The sequence below is a fragment of the Olea europaea genome, chromosome 11 (assembly GCF_002742605.1).
Source record: "Olea europaea var. sylvestris chromosome 11, O_europaea_v1, whole genome shotgun sequence".
Lineage (NCBI taxonomy): Eukaryota > Viridiplantae > Streptophyta > Magnoliopsida > Lamiales > Oleaceae > Olea > Olea europaea.
In genome coordinates this window covers 4,722,543-4,748,032 of record NC_036247.1, presented here as the reverse complement: position 1 = coordinate 4,748,032, position 25,490 = coordinate 4,722,543, and the positions used below count along the sequence as shown (strand labels likewise).

At 36.5% G+C, this 25,490-nt stretch overlaps 1 protein-coding gene across 1 annotated transcript; it reads right to left on the bottom strand.

Annotated features, from left to right (window-relative positions):
- Window positions 1–10,799: 10,799 nt before the first annotated feature.
- On the bottom strand, window positions 10,800–16,836 carry LOC111403073 (probable sucrose-phosphate synthase 2). Its single transcript, XM_023031438.1, has 12 exons — window positions 16,314–16,836; window positions 15,635–15,867; window positions 15,445–15,508; window positions 14,661–15,359; window positions 14,093–14,221; window positions 13,869–14,000; window positions 13,602–13,778; window positions 13,462–13,515; window positions 13,319–13,381; window positions 12,134–13,072; window positions 11,923–12,050; window positions 10,800–11,306 (listed from the first exon to the last, which is right to left on the bottom strand). The coding sequence occupies exons 1-12, from the start codon at window positions 16,590–16,592 to the stop codon at window positions 11,024–11,026; spliced, it is 3,180 nt and encodes a 1,059-aa protein (XP_022887206.1). The 5' UTR covers window positions 16,593–16,836; the 3' UTR covers window positions 10,800–11,023.
- Window positions 16,837–25,490: the final 8,654 nt, after the last annotated feature.

Here is a 25,490-nt window from a genome sequence, read left to right as displayed (position 1 = left end):
GTAGATGGATCCTCAGAAGAGGCCGGCTCCGGGGTAGGGATCGTCTTGGAAAGCCCCGAAGGCCACAGGCTAAATTGCGTAGTAAGGTTCAGCTTCAAAGTCTCGAACAACACTGCTGAATATGAGGCACTTCTAGTAGGCCTTAGACTGGCAAAAGAAATGCAGGTTAGAAGGCTCCTAGCGAGCAGCGATTCTCAGCTTGTAGTGAGTCAGGTCAATGGAAACTTCGCGGCCAAAAATAGTAGCATGGTTGCATACTTGAAATTGATTCTGGACCTAGTTCCTCATTTTGAAAAGTTCAAGTTAATTCAAGTCCCACGCCTAGAGAATACTCATGCAGACGCCCTGTCGAAATTAGCCAGCAGTAGGGATTCAGAGCTACTAAAGGTTGTCCCCATTGAACACTAATCAAACCCCTCCATTTTCGGAGGTGAAGAGGTGTTATGGATAGAAGGCACCCCATTATGGATGCAGCCCATCATCGCCTACCTTAAGGACCAATCACTACCAGCTTCCAGAAGCGAGGCTAGGAAGTTAAAAATGAGGGTTGCACACTTCGTCCTACAAGAATATGTCATCTACAAAAAAGGTTTCGCCTCGCCACTTCTCCGATGTGTAGGAAGCGAAGAGGCTATGTACATACTCAGGAAAATCCATGAGGGAGTCTGTGGGAATCACTCCGGAGGAACGGCTCTGGCACACAAAGTACTCCGGTAAGACTACTTTTGGCCGACTCCGAAAATTAATGCTTGTCAGTTTGTCCAGAAATGTGACAAGTGTCAGCGCTTTTCAAATATTCAAAGGCAACCTTCTCAGAGCCTCTCCGTAGTGACCAGTCCTTGGCTGTTCGCCAAATGGGGCATCGACTTCATTGGTCCACTCCTAAAAGGAAGAGGAAGCGCGACTTTTGCCATTGTCGCCGTCAATTGTTTCACCAAGTGGGTCGAAGCTAAACCTCTTGCCAAGATCACCGAGGCGAATACCACCAAAATCGTCTGGAAGAACATCATTTGCAGGTTCGACATTCCCTACTCCTTAGTATCTGACAACGGGAGACATTTCGACAACAAGAAAATGTGAGACTTATGCGACGAACTGGGCATAAAGAATGACTTCTCCACGCCTCATCACCCACAAGCAAATGGGCAAGTTGAGGCAGTAAACAAAACAATCAAGCATACCCTGAAATGGAAGCTTGACACCTTAAAAGGGGCTTGGGTCAATGAGCTTCTCCACGTCTTCTGGGCCATCAGAACAACTAGCCAAATTGCAATGTGGGAGACACCCTTCTCCATGACCTACAGAACCGAGGCCATGAGCCCGATTGAGGTAAGAGTCCCATCGCACCACCGAATACACTTCAATGAGATCAGTAACAACGAGTCTCAAATGAGCGAACTCCACCTCCTTGAAGAAAGGAGGGATGCCTTTCAGGTGAACTTGGCGAAGTATCATAGAAAGATGACCCTCTATTATAACTCCAATGTCAGAAATCAGACTCTTCGTCTGGGGGACCTCATCCTTAGAAAGGTCTTCCAATCATTAAAGACATGGCAGGGAGAGCACTGCCTCATCAATGGAACGTCGAACATTTGAGGAAGTACTATCAACAATGAGCTTGTGTTCCGATCCGATCTCAATGATGTCTAGTAAATGTGTGTCATGGTCTGATCTCATTTGTAACTTCCTTACCTTACTAAGTGCTGAAAAATGCCTTAGTGAAGAGTGATGTAATTCCTCTTAAGTGATGATATTTCAGTTGTTTGTCACATCGGTTAACAAATTGTTACCTCAGTTCTTCAATATGTTAATTGACCCGATCTTCTGTTATTAACTGGTTATTGGTAAGAGGCGCTTAAGTGGTTGTCATTCATATACTTAAGGGTAAACAACTCAACACAATGAAAAAGCAGAAGCAACAATACTTGTACAAAAATCTTCATTTTCATTCATTTGGAATTGGATTACAAGAGGCCGAAGCCATTACAAAAATTGATAAACTCTATCCTACTGGGGCATCTCCCACTCCGGGCTCCGCCTCGCCTGCCCCAGGGGCCTCTGGAACGTCGTCGACGAACTTATCAGGCCGATCTCCAGTAGGCCCGCCGAACTTTGCTTCTAACGAGGATATGTCCAGAGTAGGATGGACCTCTTTCAGCCGACCCAATATTTCTTGGGCACTCCAGGAAGCCTAGAAGTTTTCAAAGTCGTCATATAGGGGGTACTCTTCAAAGTGGTCGATGAAGTTCTATACAGCCACCTCCCCTGCCGACTTCAGCTCCTCCTTCAGAGAGGCGATTTCCTTAGCTTGGGCATCCGCCATCTGCCTCAGCTCCGCCTTTTCTTTATTGGAGGCCTCCAAAGCCTCCGTGGAGAGCCAGTGGTGCTCGTTTACATGATCAACTCTGCGGGTCATAGCAGCCACTTGGCACTCCACTTCTTAGAGCTCCTTCTTCAGCCGCTCTATGTCCCTCCTGACAGTCCCCAGTTGGGCCTCAGCCTCTTTCCTTCCTCTCTCTTCATCTTCGGCCTTAGTCCGAGCCTCCCTCACTGCATCACCATAGTAAATCGCCTCCTCAAGGCGCTTGGCAAGGTCCTCTCTCTTAGCATTGAGGTCTTTCACCAAACCCTCAAGTTGGATGCTTGTGCTTAAGGCCCAGGCCACACAAGCACTGTTGGCCGCAACCAAGTCCTCGACAGTGCAAGAAGCGGTGTGGTCTCTCTATTCCTCGGTCCAATACTCATTGTGGACCACCGTAACCATCTCTGGAGGAAGAGCCTCCAGCACTTCTTTCACTGGCTCCTCTGGATTGGTCCCCAAGAAGTCCACCTCCTTCGAAGGACAAGCCTTCTTCTTCTTTGGCTGCCCGGCACTTAAGCAATGGGCATAGCAGCCACTGGCGATGCAGTCAGGCAGAAGAAGCCTCTGATGGCACAAGCATCTTCTCCGAAATGACCACCCCGATAGGGATTGTAGTCTGCCTCAGAGCCGAAGGCGGCCTAGCCACAGTTTTGCGCCTCGAGGGGGCAGCAGGCTTCTTACCCTTCCGCAACAGATTTGCATTGGGGTCCTCCGCCACTTCCTCCTCGGTCGGAGGCTGGAGCCTTTTGCTGGCCTCCACCAGATCTTCCATCTGCTTTTTGTACGCAAATGATGAGGTCTTTAGGGCTCTCGCCTCCGCCATCATCCTTTGGATGGTTTTAAAGTCTGGCCTCAGAGGCAGCTTCTTGTTAAAGTTATCTACAAGGGAACAAGCAAATTAGTACAAGTGTAAAGAGTTTGGAAAGTACTGAAAGGATTCGCTTCAAGACATTTACCTTGAAAGACCATCAAATCGTGCGTCACGAAGTGGTCGTTTTTCCTTATCAGCTGGTAGTATGATCTCTTCTTCGAAGGCAGCTAATAGATAATACAGATGATGTCGAAGTCGTCGGTGGAAAGCTCACACGGAGGAAGAGAGCCTTCAAAAACAAACAGAGTAGTTAAGAACCGAACCAAAAAAGAGTAAACAAGAAACATAAAGCCAAGTACTCACTAAGCGTTGAATACTTTGTGGGGACCGTAAGAGGTGCCAGGGGGTCCCCCTCTATCATGTCCCATCTCTTGGCAGTCCAACACCAAGAGCTCTTCCACTCCTTGATGGAGCTCGACAGATTAAACACGAATAGAGTGTGGGAACCTTATGAAGTCAAGTAGTACCAGGTCTTATCCCCCCAGCCGCTACCTTGGGAATGTAGTGGGTCTGGAATACAAAAAAAGGCATCTCCACGCCAAGCGACGCCTCCTTCCACAACATCCAGGAGCCCACCATTTGGCTCCAGGAGTTCGAGTTCAATTAGGTAAGAGCTAAGCCATATGATCTAAGTACCATACGGAAGAAAGGGTGGATTGGGAGCCTATGACCAGCCCTAAGAATCGCCTCGCTGATTGCCACACATCTCGGCCTAGGGTAGTAGGCCTGCTCGTCAGGTTCTGGTAAGATCAGATCTACACTATCTGGGATCCTATATTCTGCCCTAAGTCTTTTTAGGTTGGCGCCCTTTAGCCTAGAGGGGTAATCCGACAACCCCCGATGCACAGATGTGTCTACTGGGCTATCTGGTCTCTTCCATATATTCTCCCCCCAATAATCGCTTCGGCTAGGTCAAAGGAGGTCGCCAAAATGGGCTCGTCCATCCTCACTAGTTCCAACCCCTTCCTCAAGCTACCACTACCCTCGGAAGCCATTTTCAGAAATGAAAAGTTTCAAATACTTACTGAAACTTTCGAAATGGAGTGTCCCACTGCCGGAAATGGTCAAGAAACAATGTAAGTCGCCAGAAACTACGATTTCTCGTAGGAAAGTACTTGAAGATCACCGAAAAACGCAAGGATTTTGAGAGTAAATGGGGATTTTGATTTCGCAAAAGTGAAAAGCTCCAAAAATGCTAAAGTTTGCCTTTTATAGAGCGCCCAGCTATCCAACATTGAATTCAAATGCAATCAATCTAGGTCGTCCGTCGCATCATCAATCTAGGCCGTTGAAATGAAACGTCAGATTTGATACACGCCTAAGATCTAGCTCTGACCTTCATGCTCATGTGAAACGCGTCGCCTCGATCACCATCAGCTGTATATAATAAGTAGCCGCAGCAGCCTTTTCTGGGAATGGGCATCACACCCAACTGTCACCTTGGAAATACGCGACAGCTGTCAAATCATTTAAAGTCAGAGATGCCCGCCTTAGATTGAGCTCTTCACACAGCTTTACAAAGTTTAGACGCATCTAATGCGGAGTCCCCTGTGGGTCATCGCCTCAAAAGTTGCGTTCCTTCCTAAACTTTACAAAGTTTTAGCCATCTCCCAACGCGTCACCCCCTGATGTGGGTCAGCGCCTCGGAAGTTACGTTCCCTCCTAAGCTTTACAAAGCTTTAGTCATCTCCCAACGCATCGCCCTTTGTGGGTCAGCGCCAGGTGGCAGATGAGCTCCTCACACAGCTTTATAAAGCTTAGACGCATCTGACGCGGAGTCCCCTGTGGGTCATCGCCTCAGCAGATGCGTTCCCTCCTAAGCTTTACAAAGCTTTAGTTATCTCTCAATGCGTCGTCCCCTGTGGGTCAGCTCACCGGTGGCAGATGAGCTCCTCACACAGCTTTACAAAGTTTAGACACATCTGATGCGGAGTCTCCTGTGGGTCATCACCTTGGCAGATGTGTTCCCTCCTAAGCTTTACAAAGCTTTAGCCATCTCCCAACGCGTCGTCCCTTGTGGGTCAGCGCACCGGTGGCAGATGAGCTCCTCACACAACTTTACAAAGTTTAGATGCATCTGATGCGGGGGCCCCCTGTAAGTCATCTCCTCGATAGCTACATTCCTCCCAAAGCTTTACATCTCCCAACGCGTCGTCCCGTATGGGTCAGCGCACCGGTGGCAGATAAGCTTCACAAAGCTTTATCCATCTCCTAACGCATCGTCCAGTTGGCAGCACATCAGTTTCGGATAAGTTCTTCTCTTACACAGTAATGAATCTTTAGCGCGTTTGTCTATGGTCAACGCTTTGGAGAACACAGAAAATCGACCCATAAGCTCTCACAAATCGCGGTCCCTATCCCAAGGCGGACATACTCGATTAGGAAAACAAGTCTACCCATAATATAAATATTCATACCTGAACTTGGCGGGACCACTGTTACGCCCATGTCTGAAACACTTCGAAAAACCTACCACCGCATCATACGAGGTGTTCAACACCCATCCGAAGTGGATCCACCATCTGCTAACGCACTGTGAGGCACAAACAATCTACTGAACCAACCGAAGTGCCCTCGTCCCTAAAGCCGAGGTGCAGTTCAAGCCAAGGTTCTCTACTAGAGGATCCGCTGCCAATTTCAGAAAGAGATCTATGTCAAGATCCTTTCTGCCCCCAAGATTCAATTGATTTGACATCGCCATGAACCTAGTTGATGTGACGTATCAACTTTAAGTCAATTCAACTCGGAAGAAGTAATTACCCGTCCACTTTATAGACGCGACTGATTGACGCCTATGAGCAGACGTCTCACACCATCAGATGCGTACACGTATCCCACAACCCACGGTTCTCATCACCTATAAATACCCAAGGCTTGACAAGAGATAAAGATAATGAAACTCTTATAACATAGCTTTCCATAACAAGCAAAGATATATATTCTCCTCCCCACTATTTTGCACAACCTTGGTATTGTGCCAATCACTTGAGGCTAACTTGACCGTCAAAGTGTATGCGGCTGCCACCACCCCCGATGGTTCCGACCGTGTGCATCTGACCGTGCATTAACTGTGCGCAGAGAAGAATACGTGGAGTAGCTATCGATTGGCCACGCGGAAGGTCCAATTTGCGAGGTCAACAGGTTATAATAGCCAAGCCAAGTAATTGCTTGGTTAACCATATTTTTATGCAACTTGAATCTGGGCATAGATAACCAAAAAGTTTCACATAAAGTAATCACATTAATGCATATAAATATAACATTAAACGTTCACCGAATGATAGGCAGGCATCCTGCCGCAGTTACAACATACGCTAAACAATAGATTGATACATCAATAATAAATTAGGCATACCCTTTTCATTTCTTCTCCCCTTTCGCAATTGCCTTTACTTTACGTATTGTCACATTTACAGAAATCTCCACGTCTTTTTCGTGACTCAGGCGACACATGGTTTCGAACATGCCGGATACATCTTCATCTAATTTGTTTGCCAGAAGCTTAGTACATGTACAGCCAACGAAATTTGATTCACTGCCCATTTCACCCGCTACAACCCACTCGCAATATCCATAGTTCGCGCTACAACAATTGAACCATTTACCTTTGTTCTTCGTATCTTTCTCCATCTCAAAGCACTTCACAAATGAATGTTTGCACGATGGGCATGGACGTTTTATTTGGGCAATCCGTGAAGAAGTGACCGATACGTCTACAACTATAACATACTCCATGATTTTTTCTGCCCATTATAAGCTGTCACTCAACCACGAAGAAAAAATGTCAATAACATAGTAACCAATTTAATCTGCGCCTCACAAATTTCATTTTACAAAATCAATGCAAGAGAGTGAAACTAACTACTACATCATAGCCTCAGCTCAAAAAATAGGTAAAAATTTACTATTTCAAATTCCAATTCAACAGCAGGGTTGTAATCTGGGCATATACAACCAGAACACAAATGCTTAAAATCATATGAACAGCAGGGTAGTAACATACAATTCAGACCCATGCACATAAGCTCAACAATAGGGATTCCAATTCCAACTTCAAATTCATGAACACACAAATTTCGACCATTCACATTCAATTCCTCCAAGCTATATACAAATACACAGACACTTAACAACATTGACACACACATTTAAACCCAAAATCACACTTATCAGAAATTTGTTGTAGATTCCAGCAGAGAAGAAGATGGTAACGACTTCGACGAAAGAAAATCAGCCTAACAGATAATGGTTGCAAAACCAACAAACTGGACCAATTCCGTTGGGGTTGATGAGTTCTCCAGTGGAGTTGGGGAAGATGGACGAAGTTAGGGGCGGAGAGACATTGGAGTTCGTCAATTGTAGGGTTTCGACATTTTAGGGAAAGAAAAGGATTTTTTTTGTAGGTGAAATGTGTATAGATATTGGGCCGGTTTCCTTCCATCGAGTTTTTTTGTCCACATCGTTCTGTCAACAACTTCAATAGCCAGATCCTTTTCGGTAATGTTATTTTCAAAAAATGCATTTTTGAAAACAAGAAAAAATTTATAATACAAAACTCAAAAAAAAAAAAATTGACATTTTTGAGAAAATACTTAAAGGAATCCAAAACAATGAAAATGAGCTTAAAATTTTTTATTAAAATAATTAATAAAATCATACAAAACTTACAAATACCCCTTTCCATCTCTTCCTATACTTTTCCAAAATGTCATAAAATTATTTTGAAATTTTTTAAACTAAATGCGTTTTCTAATTTTTTGTTTTGAGAAACAGTTTTTCAGAATAATAAACCAAACACTTTTTCTGTAAACTTAAAATAATCTCTCAAAATAAAATAAAAAATAGAAAATGAATTCAAAATTAAAAATAAAAAACAGAAACGCAAACCAAACGCACCTAATTTTATATTTTAGCCATGTTTGGTGGCCTTTAATTTAATTTATTTTACTTTACTTTATTTCTCGTACTCATTTTCAATCACACTATGGAAGTCGGTCATGCTCAAAATCGTTACCTTAATTGCGAGGGAAAACAATAAAATATTTTACACGTAAATTCAAAACTTTTTCATACTTTTTAATCTCACATTCTCTAAAGAATTCTATTCAAACATAATTTTAAAAAAATAAAAAAAAATTAAAGGTCACCATAGAGGGACTTGAAGTTTTAATCATGTTTGGGCTCCATTAAAATGAAAATTTGGGACTAAATGTATTGTGAAATAGTAATTTTTTTTATTTATTTTGAAGAATATGTGATTATAAATATTTTTTTAAAAAAAATTAGATTTACCTGTAACATGGAAGAATATGTGATTGAAAATGAGTTTCAAAAAAATGAAGCCCAAATAGAATGTTAATAAAGTAATAAAATTTTGATATTTAGCCCTAGTTTGATAGTAATTTTTCACTCCAAAAAATCAAATTTTTTTTTACCGTTATTTCACTATTTCAGCCGTCATTTTTGACTTCTTCACTCTTCATTAAGATCCACTTTTCGCTCTAACGATCAAAAAATCAATTCTCATAATCACTGCCGAATAGACTTATATACTCCAAATGAAAAAGATATCGGTGTAGACCACAGACGTGAATAGCAAAACACGAGCTTATGACATGAAGTACATGAGTCGGCCAAATTTTAGCTTAGGCATATTGATTCAAATCCGTATAAACTACCTAAAATAAATTTATATTAAACAGTCTTGAGCAAAAATACAAAGCCTAGACTAAACCATGCGTCTATAAAACACAATTGTCTCTATAGATGAAAAAAGAGTAATGTTATTCGTAGTAAAGACTGTCAGTAGTCGCCCTATGTGGCATACACTTGGCAATTTGGTATTTGATACATAGATATGGTAGTTATCTTTTGAATTATACATCAAATGAAAAACTGACAAGTATACGTCACATAGGACGACTGCCGGTAGTTTTCACTGCAAATAGCATTATTCATGAAAAAATGGGTAAATGACGGCAAGCAAGGAAAAGTGACCCATGATGCACCACATGATGGTAGGTTGGCTCAACCATTGAGTTGGAACATACTGTGCATAACTGTTGGGGCCTAGGCCTACCAAGTCACGCCGGCTCAAACGAGATTTTTATTTTTTTTAAATCTTCATTTTCAATTTTACTGAACTTGCAGTTGTAGATTGAGTGTCTCTGAATTGCATGCAGTTATCTTCAAATGAGGACGTATTTAAAGATTTCCCTCTAAGCATTGGGATAATTAAGTCATTTTGAGATAGTGACAAATAGCGGCTCTTTATTAGTTCTTATAATAATTGATTCGGTTAAGAATCACACTTTATTCATTGGCCCGTGTATTTTTTATTGACATTCTATAGCCAGCCTAAATTAGGGAAATGGTCTGTAAGCTTTGTGCGAGCTTTTTGTATTTTATTCCCCTTGCCTACACATTGTACGTAGCAAGTTGCAGGTTAGGTTTGCAGATTGCATTTTGAGGCTCAACGCATATGCGAAAAGTAAGTAATCACAGCAGTGTAATTGACAGAATGTTATTTAGTCCCCGTTTGGTAGTGCTTTTTCACTCAAAAAAAAATTGATTTTTTGACCGTTATTATACTATTCCAGTCGTCATTTTTTGATTTCTTTACTCAAAGGTGGATCACACTTTTCTCCCTAACGGTCAAAAAATCAATTTTCATAATCACTACCGAGCGGGCCCTTAAATGTAACTTTACTTCCTTTTGAGGCTTGGCCAAACATGGTCTATAACTCGTTTAAAGAAATTATCATGCAGACTCTTCATGATGATATCAAACATTGAACACTTCGGAACCTTATAGTAGGGATATCTTAATTAGGAGAAATGATGCACAGGGGAGAAGGAAACCTCAGCAAAGGCAGAAGAAGATGGTTCATCTGCAGTTATCTTTACTGATTAAAATACTGATCTTCCATGCATTAATCTTTTATTAGGCATGGAAATTCTGTCACTTAATGAAGCTAATGGTTTTATCTACTTTTACGGAAGTGAAGAGGGAGAAGGATGGATAAGAAAATGTTTACTCTGTTATTCCATTTACAGATGTTAACATCCTTACAACTTGAATCAGAATTTAGCTGTTCTTGTTCAAATTTTAGTGTTTGCAACTCGGTTCACGAATGGAATGCAGTTAGATTGGCTGACCACAGTAGTACAATGACGCTAAAGGATTCAACACCTCTTTAACTTTTCAATATAGTTACTTACATAATAAGTCCCTGCGTGAGAAATTGCCAAATATTGTTAAATGATCACGTGTCCTTGAATCTCCAACTTTATAAAGTTAGGTTTACTTCAAAACTGGACCTAGCACCGAGGAAGTTTGATAAGAGGTGCAATCAAACAAAAATCTGGGCAGTTTCCATCTTCAAAGACTAACTGTACACCATAATGAAAAGTTTGGAGACTTTGGAGACCAACTTGCAACTACAGCAATGGTTTAAGGACCCATGGTACAATTTTCCCCACACATGTTTTTCCACAACTTATATGACACAACACTGCACAAAAGAAATTAACTTCCTATGCTCTTATCAGACTGACAATTATATGTTGGCAAAATTTCTTTTTCCACTTCAAGACTGTTTTCTAAAACCAGGGAAGATAATCCATGTCAATAACACAATAAGAACCCAAGTATTTAACAACCATGGGAATCATCATTTTGCACACGTGTGCAATAACCCAAGTCCAAATAACCGAGATCAACATATTACATGCAGTAAAAAATAATGATGGGATTTTGATTTTTAACGACAAAAAATGGAGATTTTGCCTCACATTCCTGCTCCAGAGATCTGCCTTAATGTATTTGCAATCTCTTTTGCTGTTGCCTGTCCACTAACGTAGGCGATTAACGGGGTATCTACTGGAACTATATCGTCTCTTAGGTAGCTTCCGGCCGTTCTGAGCAGTTCCTCAGAACCTTTTTCGACAACTCCTTTCATTATCAGTGTTTTGTGAGTACCAGCAATTAGTTCTTCATAATCTGTGTCTCCTGTTTCACCAAGAATCACATACATATTTGCCACGTTTAACCTCCACCGAACAAAAAGGTACCTGTTTGATCTCGTAGGAGGGACAAAAAACATCAATTAGTATTCAGAACCTCACAGGATTAAATCCTGTGTAAAATAGTAGCTGTGTTCTTTTCTAATAAACCTTGTACTTTCAGAATTGATACGACTCTTCATCTAATAACCTCAACTATTTTGTTCACAACGTTGCAACTTTCAGGAAACCCATGCCCTTATTTGAAGGGCCACAGACAAATCTATATTCATGGGGTTGGTTTGTTACACCAGAAATATTATGAACTATTCTTCCTTTAGCATGTTGGGTTGACTGCCACCTAAACTGGTGCTAAGCACGAGTGGTGCTAACTGCTATGTAGCATTATTCTTTACTAATGGGAACAAGTTTTTCTTTTTTAAGAGAAAAACCAAGAAACCAGTTTTACATTTTATTTGCCTCTATCAGTAGGCAATAGGAAAAAAACAGTGACTCCAATCCAATGGTTCATGATTGCAAATTGAGCTAAAGTCTCTGATTTAATATGGAATATGATCTAATATGAAAAGAAGGATATCGTCTTGTAATGTCAAACTATGGAAAGGGAGCTTAAAGAATATAATATCAAAAATTAAAGTGAAATGAAATAATGTTTCAAACGCACCTGAGAGCCTGTGATCGTGATGCAAGGAGAGGAATAACTTGCATTCTTGTGGAGTTTCTGCAATACATTAAATGGCAACGAAGACCCCTCATCCGAAGCTTCTGCCTCATATCATCAACTTTCTTTGCCTGTAAAAACTCAAAATTGATCAAACATAAATATAGCTAATTATAAGAGAAAAAAGAACTGTTTCTAAGAACTTAATATATACCTTACTGGGATCCTTTATCAAGTAGGATAGGCAATGGGAATTGCTTGATTTCACATCTTCTTCGATGGCGGAGTTTTTCTCTCCACCTTCTGATGTATTCATCAGCTTCCAAATGGTCTTCTTCAAGCCATCTGATCCCCAGCGATAATCAATATGAGACACGTAATCAGGATCTGGGCAAAGCTTTCCGTATTCTTCAGTGTAAGTACCTGGATAATACACTTCACTACCACTACTACAGATCAAAGCATCAAAATCATTTACTTTAATATTCCCCAACTTCAAAAATTCTGTCAATTCCGACATTGACATAGCTGTTGATAATGCAAATCCCGATAATCTTGCGATTTGTGGATCTATCTTGATGGCCTTAAAAGTTTCTTGCACTATTTGAATCATTTTCTTTTCAGGAGCTCCACTGCTGTCATAACAATCTAATGCTATAACAATCAATTTACGTCTCCGTCTCAACATAGGATACTTGCTTGGAACATTTTGAACGGTTCGATCACCTTCAGAATCATGTGCCGCCGATTCTTGCCTCTTCATTTTGCTCAAAACTCGCATAACTTGGTCCTGAAGCTCAGGATCATCGCCAGCCGTACCCACACCAAGTGATTCATTTAGTGAAGGTTTTTCCCCATCGACAGAGAGCCTTAGAGACATATCTTGCACGTCTTTAAGAGAATCATTCAGGGATTCTTCTGCAGCTTGATCGTCTGCTGGAGTGTCGGTTTGCCATTGTGGATGCCTCATCCGACATGCTGCAACCCTTGTTAAGTATGTTCTGCAATGTTCAGGCCATGAAAAAAGGTGTATGTTCTTCCACCCATTCCTTCTGCACTCTTCCCACAATTTTTTCTCTGATACTAACTTGAGCAGTGCATCAGCAATTGCTTTCTGATCATGAGGGTCCACGAGCAGACCATTGTTCAGTGCCTGAATTACACAATGAAACAATATATGCATATCAACCAATCAAACAACAGTCTTGTTTCTACACTACTATATTGGTTTAATTCCTAGGACCATAAAACAAAACAATGCAGGAGAACCCTTCACGAGTCTCCTCAGATTTTTGGTTTGCACATTACACCTTGAGTAAACTCGAGCTTTCATACTGTTGCTAGTTATAAGAGAATGTGATGCACAGAGAAAGGGAAAGTGTGCAAAAGTCACTTTTACCCCATGGATATCAACTGGACCACCGTTCTTAGTTGCCACCATAGGGAGTCCATGCGCTGCAGCCTAAAACAATCCAGACTCAAATTTCAAAACTGGTTCTCCCAAAAACAACAGAAGAGGGGGTACATACAACTGAAATCAACCTCGATCAAGGTAAGTCCAAAGGGCTCAATGAAAGCTGGATTTATGAAAACTCCCTGTCAAGTTTTCAAGCGCAAGCAATTCATTAAGTGGTACCAAAAAGTTACCGAGTAAGTCACAAGGAGCGCCAAATTCGACAGACCTTTGTTTTGGCAGCAAGGTGGTAAATTTCTGGAACATCACTTTGCTTGTGATGTTTAGGGAAAGCCACTTGCCCATAAAGATCATATTTATCAACCAGTTTTAACACCGTCATCAGCACACCAGCATTTCCAGTGGACATCTCATCTATGTCGTCTCTATTTCCCATAATAAGAGTCTGGCCACAAGTATGTTAGTATAGGTACTGAGTGTTTTATAACATTGCCAAAGCCTATAGATGTCTAATAAAATAACTTTGTCAACTTACAAGATTAGCAAGCTCTCGTAGGGGGCGGCATTCTCCGAATGCTTTCACAAGAGTGGTTAAATTCTTTTTTGGATCTGGTCTTGACAGTGCAAGGATCATTGGTTTGTGTGGATTTGTCAGAAAACGCAAGACCTGAAAAAGAAAACGTTGAATAATTTATCATCACCTGACAAAAATAGAGAAATTAAGCAGTTTATTATCAAGAACACGGATGAGATGTTTACATCTGAATATATAGCAGGAACTACTTTTGGGGATGCTACATCATTGTTAGTTGGTATTGCAAGGTCCCCATCAGCTTCAGCAATATCTTCTTGAACCACATTGCTAAAGTCCATTCCAGGAGGAATTACCTGCACAGAGTTTATACTGAAATATAAGATAATATAGTTCAAATCATATTGAACCTATTTTCCATCACCCAAAGCAGATTGGCCTACCCAAAATGACAAGCCAAAGAAGCTAACATATTTTGCAAGAAAATTATCCCAAAATCCATGTCATCCAGTCCTCCAAATATAACTAATTTAATCTAACCTGTGTCTCTATGTGTTCTTAATTAAATATTCTACAGCATTATGTGAGGATTAAGTTAAAACTTGATAAAAGAAAAAAAAAAAATTGCTGCAAGAGCAGTTTGGTGTGGGATCAAAAATGACAAGACAACAAAGAAAGTTTCCAAATTCTCCACATGATCAAATTTCCTAAATTCAAAAAACGTGAAGGGAATCGAAGAGGCTACTTCAATTACAACACTAGTTAACTGTAAAAGGTTCGAAAAAACATGCTTACTGCCATCCTGGGCATGAAACGACCATGGCAATTGACCCCACGCCTTGCACGAGCCCTTAAAACTTTCTCAAGTTTTACATCAAATCCATCATATAGGCCCCATTGTTCTTCAATCTCCTGCTTAGTGCTTGTAATAACAAGCTCTGCAGCGTCTAATGAAAGTTCTTCTGCTTCTATCCTCCTCATAATCCTGTACATCGAATTAATATCCTCTTTTGATTGCCTTCCCTGTTTAAGGAGCTGTTCTAGCTTGTTTCTACCAAGTGAGTGCCCCGTTAGAACCATTGGAACATTTAAAGCACCTGAAAGAAGAGCCGCACTATCCCCTGCATCCGCATAGTGCCCATGAATTACATACGGCCAAACGGGCTGTCCCCCACGAATTTGTTCACCCAAAGCCTTAGACATATTAAGAATATGAGCCAGCGCTCCATCTACAAATTCTTGAATATGAGGCCACAATAATTCCTTCCTAAGATACTTGTCTCGAGGACCAAAAGGTATTCTTACAATATAAGCCCCACTGCTTTCTCCAAGATCAGCACCGTCTGCATCCTCGGGGCCTGTACTAAGCATCTCTGTAGGCTCACCGTAACTCCAATCCACTTCAGGTGAGGAAACTTGACGGGTGAACAGATCCACCCTGTATACCCCTGGCATCTTGGCCAACGCTCGAGAAAGCTCGACTACATATTTAACCTGAAATTTTTTATGAGGAAATTAGACCAGCATATGAGAACTAATACTTTCAGTGAATCATTCTTATTCCATTGAGCAAACTTACCTGACCACCAGTGTCAGAATCCCGGCCAAGCTCCATATTTTCACCACGAACCAAACCATGCAAACTGACATAGGTGAGAATTTGCGGAATGTCAAAAGACTCAATTCATGATGCCAATTCATTATTTTAGAAATAAAGCTCCTGCTCGAAAAAAAATGTGTTATTGTTTATATGCTAACGTGTAGAGTACCTGATAAGGACAATGTAAAGCTTCTTCTCCTTGTTACTATCAGACCATACATCCAAATTGGAAACGTTTGGTTGGGACTTTTTCCTTGGGCTGTCAAGTGAAATCGCCTCTCCCGAAACATCTCCTTTCTCGCCTTCAGACAAATCTTCCGACATGTCCTCAGTCACATCCTTTAGTCCCTGTTCTCGTTCCCACCTCCAGGTTGCCAATCTTTGGAGGTCCTCCCATTCCAACTATCAAAAGACAAAATAATGTTCAAATAGTTATTGCTTTGCTCAACAAGAAATTGAAAACCTTCACGCCACAGAACGAAAACTTGTCGATTATTCATCTTCCTTGCAATTATGGAGAATAGACTCTACAAATCAAAGTACATATGCAGAAATTGAAGAGGGATGAGTAATTAACCCATATCCAAATGACCATATTCTGTCCTTCCTCGAAGAATATCAGAGACAGAAACATTTATTAACCCAATGACAAAAACCAATCAAGACAAGAGGTTAAAATAAATGAAACCAATCCACAAAATTAATTCTCTGGCAGGAACACGAGAGGATGCATCAGCACATTATTACCCCCTCCCACACCACTAACACCAAGAAAACACGGACAGATACAAATGTATCGATATATAATATATGTATGTATGTAAAGCTACTATATATATCAAGAAAACCTGCTTCTTTTTCCGGGTAAGATGCCAAATGCGCCAGCACATGTTTTCGAGTCTTGAACTCCTTTCTTTGGTGTTTCTCGTCGCCACCACTTTGATCCATGTCCTATGAAGATCAGTCTCATCAACACCACTCACCACTTCTTCAACAAAATACTTTGTTGGATTGAAATTATCATTTTCTCTCAAATTCGCTGGTGTTGGTTTATTCTCCTCAATTGCTGATGCCCCAGTATCCAAAATTGCCTCCAAGTACCCATTTATCCACTCATTCCCCGCCATTGAAACACAGAGAAAAGAAAGAGACTGAAAATTTCACATGCAAGTAACAATGCGTGAGAGTGAGGATTGCGGGAGATTGAGAAGGTGAGGACGGAAGAGGGAGAAGGCGTATGTAGGTGGCACGTGGAATACGGATCTAAGGGTGTTCGTTGTATCACACGTTTGACGAAGCGATGGGTTTCTCTCTGTACGCGTATGTCAAGGTTGTCCGGTTCCCAATGAGAGGTGCCGATTTCTACTCCTGTCAATGTTTGGGTGGCTGACGATGGGAAGGACAAGCTGATAAGTGCGTGAGGACGCATGGATTTTGTTTCATTCTAGTCCGTTACGTAATGTGTCTTTCTTTGGCTAATTTTTTAATTTTAAAGAATATTAGGGTTGTAAGTCCCCAATCTATATTAGTGAAGTTTTACGAGATGGCACGACAAAGTCGCAACTGCTCAATAAACGGAGCTCGAGCCCAAGTCACAATGTTTCAATGGTTGGATGAGTTTTATCAAGTGCGATCCAATCTCATATATTTTGCCTATGTTTGACAATTATTAATTGAAAAAAATAAAGTTTTGAATAGTAATTTTTAGAAAACTGTATTGTTAAAAAATAAGAAAAAATTTTTAATTTACATAAAATATTTTATTGTGAGTATATAGGAAAAAAAAAGAGTTTGAAAATAATGATTATCAAATAAGGATTTTATTAGATTGTGAATTTAGAACCTCATTTTCAAAGATCGAAGATTCGTAACCACATTGTACAAAAAATAAGGAGCCCAATTTTGTTTTTATTTTATTTTTTCAATTTTTATTTTTAGATATACTTAAATTTTATTGTTGAAGTTGTGAAGATCGTGTCCTCGACTTTAAAGACTAAAATTATTAGTTAACTTGCTATTAAACTTAAAACTAAGGGTAAAGGACTAAGATATAGAGTAAGTAAAAATAAATCAATCTTTCATCTTCTTCAATCATCACAACCCCACATCCCTTCACCAGCTAAATTCTTTGAGAATTGCTACATACACAGAATTTTTGTATAGATTTGTCGAGGGAAAAGAGGTGGCACATTTTTTCAATTTCATTCATTCAAATCAAGGGTTTAAAATAAATAAATAAATAAAAACACTATCATCTCATATTCTATCAACAAATTTGTAACACAATTTATGTACAAATAGCAAAATTGAAACTCCTTTGCCTTTGTGAATAATTGCTTTTCCTCTGTTTGTTACTACGACTAACAATTTTGATCTCTACATTCTACATCGATCATAAATCATTCTCAAGTTGCAAATAGAAGTGCCAAAAGGACACTATCAAGGCAAGGGCGACTGGCCTGCGACTTTTGCTAGCTCGCCTTGGAAGGTAGCACGAGATGTGTCAAGTCTCAAGAGAACCACTTGCCTAGTCTCTATAAAAAAATTAATATGAATTATATATTTTTCTAAATAATGCAAGACTAGAGGTTCATATCTACATCTACAATTAACAATATGTGTGAATGCTTGATTAATATTTGGTTGATACTTTTATCTTTAAGCTTTTTCGTCAAAAATGCCTTCAATTAAGAATACATGGGTGGACCCACATGGAGTCATGTGACCCCACAATTTGTTATTATTATTATTATTATTAATTTTTTTTTACATAAAGTAATAGTTTGACCCTTTACAACCTACTTTGACGTACTCATTAAGGGATGTCAAATAAAGTTGAAACATTGCATTTTTAATATCAGTGAGAAGCGTTCATGGCCTAGATTTTCGCCCGTTAATGGCGTGCAAAATGACCAACTGTAGCAAACGTAACAATGCATCAAAATAGGCCGTTTCGAACTAGTATTTCGAGAATTTTGATAATATGATAACTTTCTAAATTCGCCGATAATTGTATACTATCCGAATTCACAAATCGCCTACATCATCTAGAAGCTCGTTTCAAGAACTACATTGTAATCATATTGAATTACCCAAATAAATATCGAATATAGTTAAATATGTGTCAAATGTACGCTTTATAAAAGATATCTAACTTGTATTCTTTTTATAAAAAAAAAATTCAATTATTTCATTAACGTTTATTATTTTTACACGATAAATTTTTTAATATAATTTACGTCATTTTATTAGAAAATTTTACATGATATATGACGTCAAAAAGTTTAGGATCATTACGGATTAATTGTAATTTGAATTACTTTCGAATTACTTTTGCATTAAATTTAAATTTCATTTATTTCCCATAATAATGGTAAATTTTATTTCAATTCATTTACTTCCTACGTTCTATTTGATTTACTTGCCATCAACTCAACATATGTCAATGAAATTGTAAACAAAACGTAATAAGTAGCAAAATTTATTTAATACTATTGATAATAATATAATTATTTTCATTAATATTATATTGTCTTTAAAAAATTACACTTTAAATTTTGACCCCACAACATAGAAAGTCTGGGTCCACCCCTATATGAATATATTTTAAATGTCAATCATTAATATCATCGTCGTCATCATCATCATAATACCTAAAAGTTTAATATTACTTCAACTTCGTTTACTTTCCATTCACTACTGAAATTACATTTTTTTTAGCATCAGAGTACTACAGATTTATATCAAATAGACTAGTGTTATCATTTATCAATAAAACATAGTTTAAATAGAAGGAAGATCAAAATTCATAAACTAACAAGTATTTTCATTTACTATAGATTTTTGTTCCATTTTTTGTCAATATAATATTGTTTAATTTTCATATAATAATATATTTTTAAAATTTATCAAAATCTGCTAAAATTTTTATCAAAATATTTATCAAACAATCTCTAAATAAGCTTTTACATTTCATTCTCATGAATATGCAAAAGAAACGTCTCACTCGTTGTGTTGTGCTCGCAGGACGCGCTCGACTCATAAGCTCAAAATATTAGCACGATCTAACATACACGTCTACCAAATATTTTGTGGCAGCAAAAGCGTCATCTCGACTTGTAATAACCACCATCAACCAAACTTTATCTCCTTGCCTTAATATAGATGAAACCATATACACACAAGTACCTTTCGGAGCTAACATATGAGTTAGAAAAGCTGCAATAATTCTGAGACTTAATCAAGTACACGAATGCAAACAGAGGCACAAGGCCCATTTAGACAAACGTAAATAGGTGACACTTTTGTCTGCCATGATTCACTCACTTAGAGTTTCCATTCAGTAATTTCGTCAAACATGTTATGCGCAGAGATCAAACTCGCATTTATAGCATTCATCACTATGTCAGTCTCAGTCACTTAGAGGAAAGGAGGGACCCAATTAATGATCAGGATGGTTCTCACCTTCACGTGGATGTAACTAATACTCCGATACTTTAGAGCCTGTTTGGGAGTGATTTTGAGAATTAATTTTTTGACCGTTAGGAGAAAAGTGGGGTCCATCCGTGAAAGAAGAAGTCAAATATGACGGCTGGAATAATGAAATAAAGATCAAAAAATCAATTTTTTGGATGAAAAGATCGCTCCCAAACAGGTCCTTAATGTTTAGCTAAGCTGTTATGTAACTTATAAGCACATTTATTTTGAATAGTACTGAGGTCGAGGAGCATGTTTGGCTAAGCTTATAGAGATACACTTTTAAAAAGGTACTTATAAGTAACTTATAAGCTTAGTCAAACATGCTAACATCTTTGATGCAATAAAGAGAATTTTTCCATTCGCATAGGAACTTCTGAACAAGGTGAAAAATAATCCAAGCATCTAATTTTTATTCTAAATGTCTTCTTTTCATATTTTAAATATATAGCAATAGTTCTGAATCTCTAAGACTCTGGCTCTCCTGACAATTTTATCCTCGTTGTAAATGGTAAGTTTATTAGTGAATGACAATTACATCCCTGCAATATTATTACTCGTGTATCCATGATTCTTTCCTATAAATTTAGGACTTTTGTTCTTAATAAAATACACAAGTTTATTGACTTCTTTCTATTTTCTCTCTTTTCATGACACGTTATTAGCACAAAAACTTAATTTTTCAAAGTTTAGTGAATGTAGTAATTTTTTTTAAGCATTATCATTTATCACACGTTCCAAAATTAATTTGTGGCATGTAAATTTTTCTACATACATATGCATCAAAATAAGGTTGCTTCTTCTATTTCTTTTATACTTTTTTGCTTGTATGCAAATCTATAATGATTATTTCATTATATACGCAATAATTACTTTGCCATATTTGCATGTTTATATATGAAGTCAATTCACGTGCATATTTGGAAGATTATTTTATGTATACTTTTTGGTAATTATACAAATTCATATCATTTAAATATTTTTAAATATTCTTCTATAAACTTTAAATTAATAATTTATCATGTGTTACTCTTAAAGTAACACAACATTATAATTAATTTCTTTGAAGAATATTATTTACTCCAGAAGAGTATGAACTATATTTTTTTTTAATATTCTAAAAGAATATTATTTGCTCCTGAAGAGAATGAATTATATTTTTTAATATATTGGAAGAATATTGATATCTTGCTTTTGAAGAAATAATAGTAAAATACAACGTGCTTCCAAAGTAGCACGTACTTCGAAGAACGTATTATTTTAAATTAGTGTTTATTCTTGAAAGAATACACAACTTATGTAATGTTGACTACTTGATTAACTATTATTTAATATTTTAATCATATTTTTGGAAACTAATTATATTTTCTTTGCTTATTGTGTAGTTAATCAAATGAAAAATATCATAAAACTTGAGTTTGTTGCACTTGACATATCTGACAAAAATTATCTGTCATGGTACTCGATGCTGATATCTATCTTGTCTCAAAATGTTTGGGAGAAATAATAAAAGAAACAAAAAATCCTTACATGATCGTGTAAAAGCACTCATTTTCCTTCGTCATCATTTTCACGATGGATTAAAAATTGAATATATCACTAAAAAAGATCAACAAGTTCTTTCGAAAAATTAACTAAAATATATGATCATCAAAGGATTATAGTCCTCCCCAAAGCCCGCTAGGAATGAATATATTTTCGTTTGCAAGATTTCAAAACTATTAGTGAGTAAAATTTCGAACTATTCAAAATAGATATTGCCCCGTTTGTTTTCCATTTTTTGCTTATTAAAATGAAAAATATGACCGTTATCCATCATATCAAGCCACCATATTTGACTTTCTATTTCTTGTGTGGGGCCCGTAACGGCTATATTTTTCATTCTCATTTTTACATTAATGTATACCAAACGGAACCATTGTGTAGAGAAAAAATCACTGTTGGAAAAATCTTTTTCCACCTTTCACTTCTTGAATGTGCTCCTGCAATAGCAATATGGTGAGCATGGTTTCAAAAGGTACTCAAAACTTATATCTTATCTGCTTGTTGTTGAACAAAATAATAAACTACTGAAAAAAATCATAGATTACGACCAACTGGTCCTTGTACCATTGCTTGGAGAAAATGCAATATCAAAACAAGGACGTGGACGCAAACATACACATGGAATAAATCATGGATGAACTAATCAACAGAGCTATAAGTAATAAGGCAACAATTTCAAAAAGTATAAAACAAACGAAAGTAGTACATTCAAAAAAGAGCACGAAGAACGTTGTTTCAGATTTGGAATGAAAGGAGTTGGGCATGCACTTGTTGTACAGCAAAATATCTTGTGGATTTTTACCAAAAATCAATCAAGGAAAAACGGAGATAAATTTTGCTGATTATAATGATCCAATTGATGTGACTCATTTGAATGTTTTTTATTTCTTGTTGATCCAACTGTGAAAGTTGACCATTTAATTGATGACAGTATGATAGAAGATATAAATTAGTTTATTTTCTATGTTTACAGTATTTCCTTTTGTTTTAGAAATTTAGTTGGAAATATAATTTTATTTTTCGCAAAAAAAATTGAAACTTTATTATGCATCATTAATTTATAATATTGAATTATACTTACTCTTTTAAATTTAAATTCAAGTATTTTAAAAATATATCTATTTTGTTATATTTATATATTCATGATGAGTTGTCAAGATGTCTTCTTGATTGATAGTACAACTACATCTACTATTTCTCAAGACAAAAAGTTTTTTATGGACTTAACATTAGCAGAAAATAATGTTAATACGATATCAAATGCATCTAAGGCTCTACAAGAGCTTGTATTATTTTACTAAATATAACAAAATTATATATTGACAATACACTTAATTCTAGCAAATTCAGGAAAAAAATTGCTTAGTTCTAAAGATATTCACTGTAATGGATATCATATTGAGATAATATGAGAAAATAATGCAGAATCTTTGCATAACTTCTTTTGTATTTGTCCAAAAGCAAATAAAAGAAAAATATTTATAAGAATTGTTTGAATCAAATACTGTCACAAATAAGAAGTTCGTTGACCCAAAAATTTTTATACTTTGGCATGTTCGACTTGAACATTCATAAGCTATAATGATGTATAGAATAATAAACAGCTCACATAGACATCTTTTAAAGAACCAGAAGATTCTTTTATCAAATGATTATCCATGTGTACTTTGTTCGTAATACAAATTAGTCATTAGACCTTCGACTACAAAGATCAATATTGAACCTCCAACTTTTTTGAAAATAATTCATTGAGATATATGTGAGCTAAATAAATCCACCATGTGGATTATTTCGTTATTTTATAATATTAATTTATATCTACTATATAAAAAGGGGAATGTGAGAGTACTGTAGAAAGCAACAGTGTCTTAATCTATCTTTATTATAGTATTTTTGTTTTGTTTTTTTTCAATTGGGGGCCAAAAACGACACCGTTTACTTGATATATATTTTATTTTATTATACACTACCTTCAAATTTACTGCAGCACGCAATTTTCATTCCTTCCCCACTCCGATATAGATATATATAGTAGAAATATAAGAAAAAAATCACTTATATATATATATATATATAAAGATAGAGATAATATGCGACAGAAATTTTTTTACAACATATTACTTATAAGTAAAAAATCATGTTGTAAAAAAATTTGAAGAGAAGAGAATTAAAGAGAATTTTAAATTGAAAAAAAAATTATAATGTAAAACTACACAACAAAAAAAAAAGTAATCTCTCCATGCACGAAGTGTCTACTTGCACGGAGGAAAGAAACAAAAAAACAAAAAAAAATTAGAAAGGACTCCGTGCACGGAGAGAGAAATAATTTTTTTCTTTTTTTTTACGTATATTTTTGTGTTCATTTTCAGGCTCATTACGAGATATCAAACGAAATCGAAATATTACATTCTTAATATTATTTTAAAGTACTCGCGGTATAGTATTGCACGTCGTTAACGATGCGTGAAACGGTTAATCGTAGCAAATGTTATGGGATGTCAAAGTAGGCATTTTCAAACTATATTTCAAAATTTTTGATAACAAACTAACTTTAAAAATTTATCGACGATTGTACGATAGTCGAATCAATAAATGTCTTACATTCTCTCGAAATTCATTTTGAGAACTATATCGTAAAGACATCGAATGATCTAAATAGATATCAAAAATAGTTGAACGGACATTAAACGTATGTGTTAAAAAATACGCATAAGTCGTTTTTTAATTAAAAAAATCAATTATTTTATTACTATTTCGAAATTTTCGGGAACAAGCTAACTTTAAAAATTCGTCGACGATTGTACGATAGTTGAATCGATAAATGTTTTACATTCTCTCGAAACTCATTTTAAGAACTATATCGTAAAGATATCAAATGATCTAAATAAATATCGAAAATAGTTAAACGGAGATTAAATGTATGTGTTAAAAATGCGTATACGTCATTTTTCTTAAAAAAATCAATTATTTTATTACTATTTATTCTTTTTTTGCAACAATTTTCTTAATGCATCATTTTACTCAAAAAAATTATATGGTATGACAGAAATTTTTTTTCCATGCACGGAGTGAATATGTTTTTTTTCCATCATTTTGAAAATAATTTTTGTAAAATATTTTGTAAAATAATATATAAAGAATTACTTTTAATTCTTTTTAATTCTTTTTCTTCAAATTTTTTACTTAAAAGTAACTTTTTGTAAAATATTTTTTCATTTTTTATATAAAAGTAATTTTTTTCTTATATCCCTACTATATATATCTATATAAGAGTAGTTGAGCATGGAGTGGTAGGAGGTATGAAAATTACGTGTTGCAGCAATTTCTTACAGTATAATAAAATATTTTAAATTAAATTTTTTTTCTTTATATATTTCGACTTCGATTGATTATGTTTTATTACAGTATAATAAAATATTCTAAAGTTAATATTAAGTTTTATTATGAAAAGAAAAGAATTAAAAAAATTTTAAGTAAAAAAAAAATAAAATTATTTAAGAATGCAATTCCTAAATTAAAAAAATAAATAAAAGTATCTCTCCGTACATGAAGGCTTTTTGCCTCCGGAGCTTGCACGGAGTAAATTTTTTTTTTTTCGTTTAATATTTTTGTTGTTTACATTATAAATTTTTTTCCAATTTAAAATTCTTTTCTCTTAATAATTCTAAACAGAGAATTAGATCCGAGAATTTTTTTTTTGCTTTGTAGTTTTACGTTATAAATAATCGTTTTTTTAATTTAAAACTCTTTTTTCTTCAAATTTTTTACTTAAAATAACTTTTTCTAAAATATTTTATGTCTTATACTATCTTTATTTTTTATTTTTTTTTATATAAAAGTGATTTTTCTTTTCTTATATTCCTACTATATATATCTATATAAAAGTAGTTGAGTACGGAATGGTGGGTGGTATGGAAATTGCGTGTTACAATAGTTTCTTACGGTATAATAAAATATATAGCAGGCAAGGCAAATGACGTCGTTTTTGTGGGGGGCAAAAACGA

Bases quoted from the DNA above. Each gene is read 5' to 3' on its own strand.
- LOC111403073 (XM_023031438.1), bottom strand. From the start codon at position 16,592: ATGGCGGGGAATGAGTGGATAAATGGGTACTTGGAGGCAATTTTGGAT. The intron at 14,001-14,092 runs GTAAACATCTCA...TTTCTTTTTCAG, and splicing joins TTCCTGCTATATATTCAGAT to GTCTTGCGTTTTCTGACAAA. The intron at 11,307-11,922 runs GTGCGTTTGAAA...GAGATCAAACAG, and splicing joins TCACGATCACAGGCTCTCAG to GTACCTTTTTGTTCGGTGGA.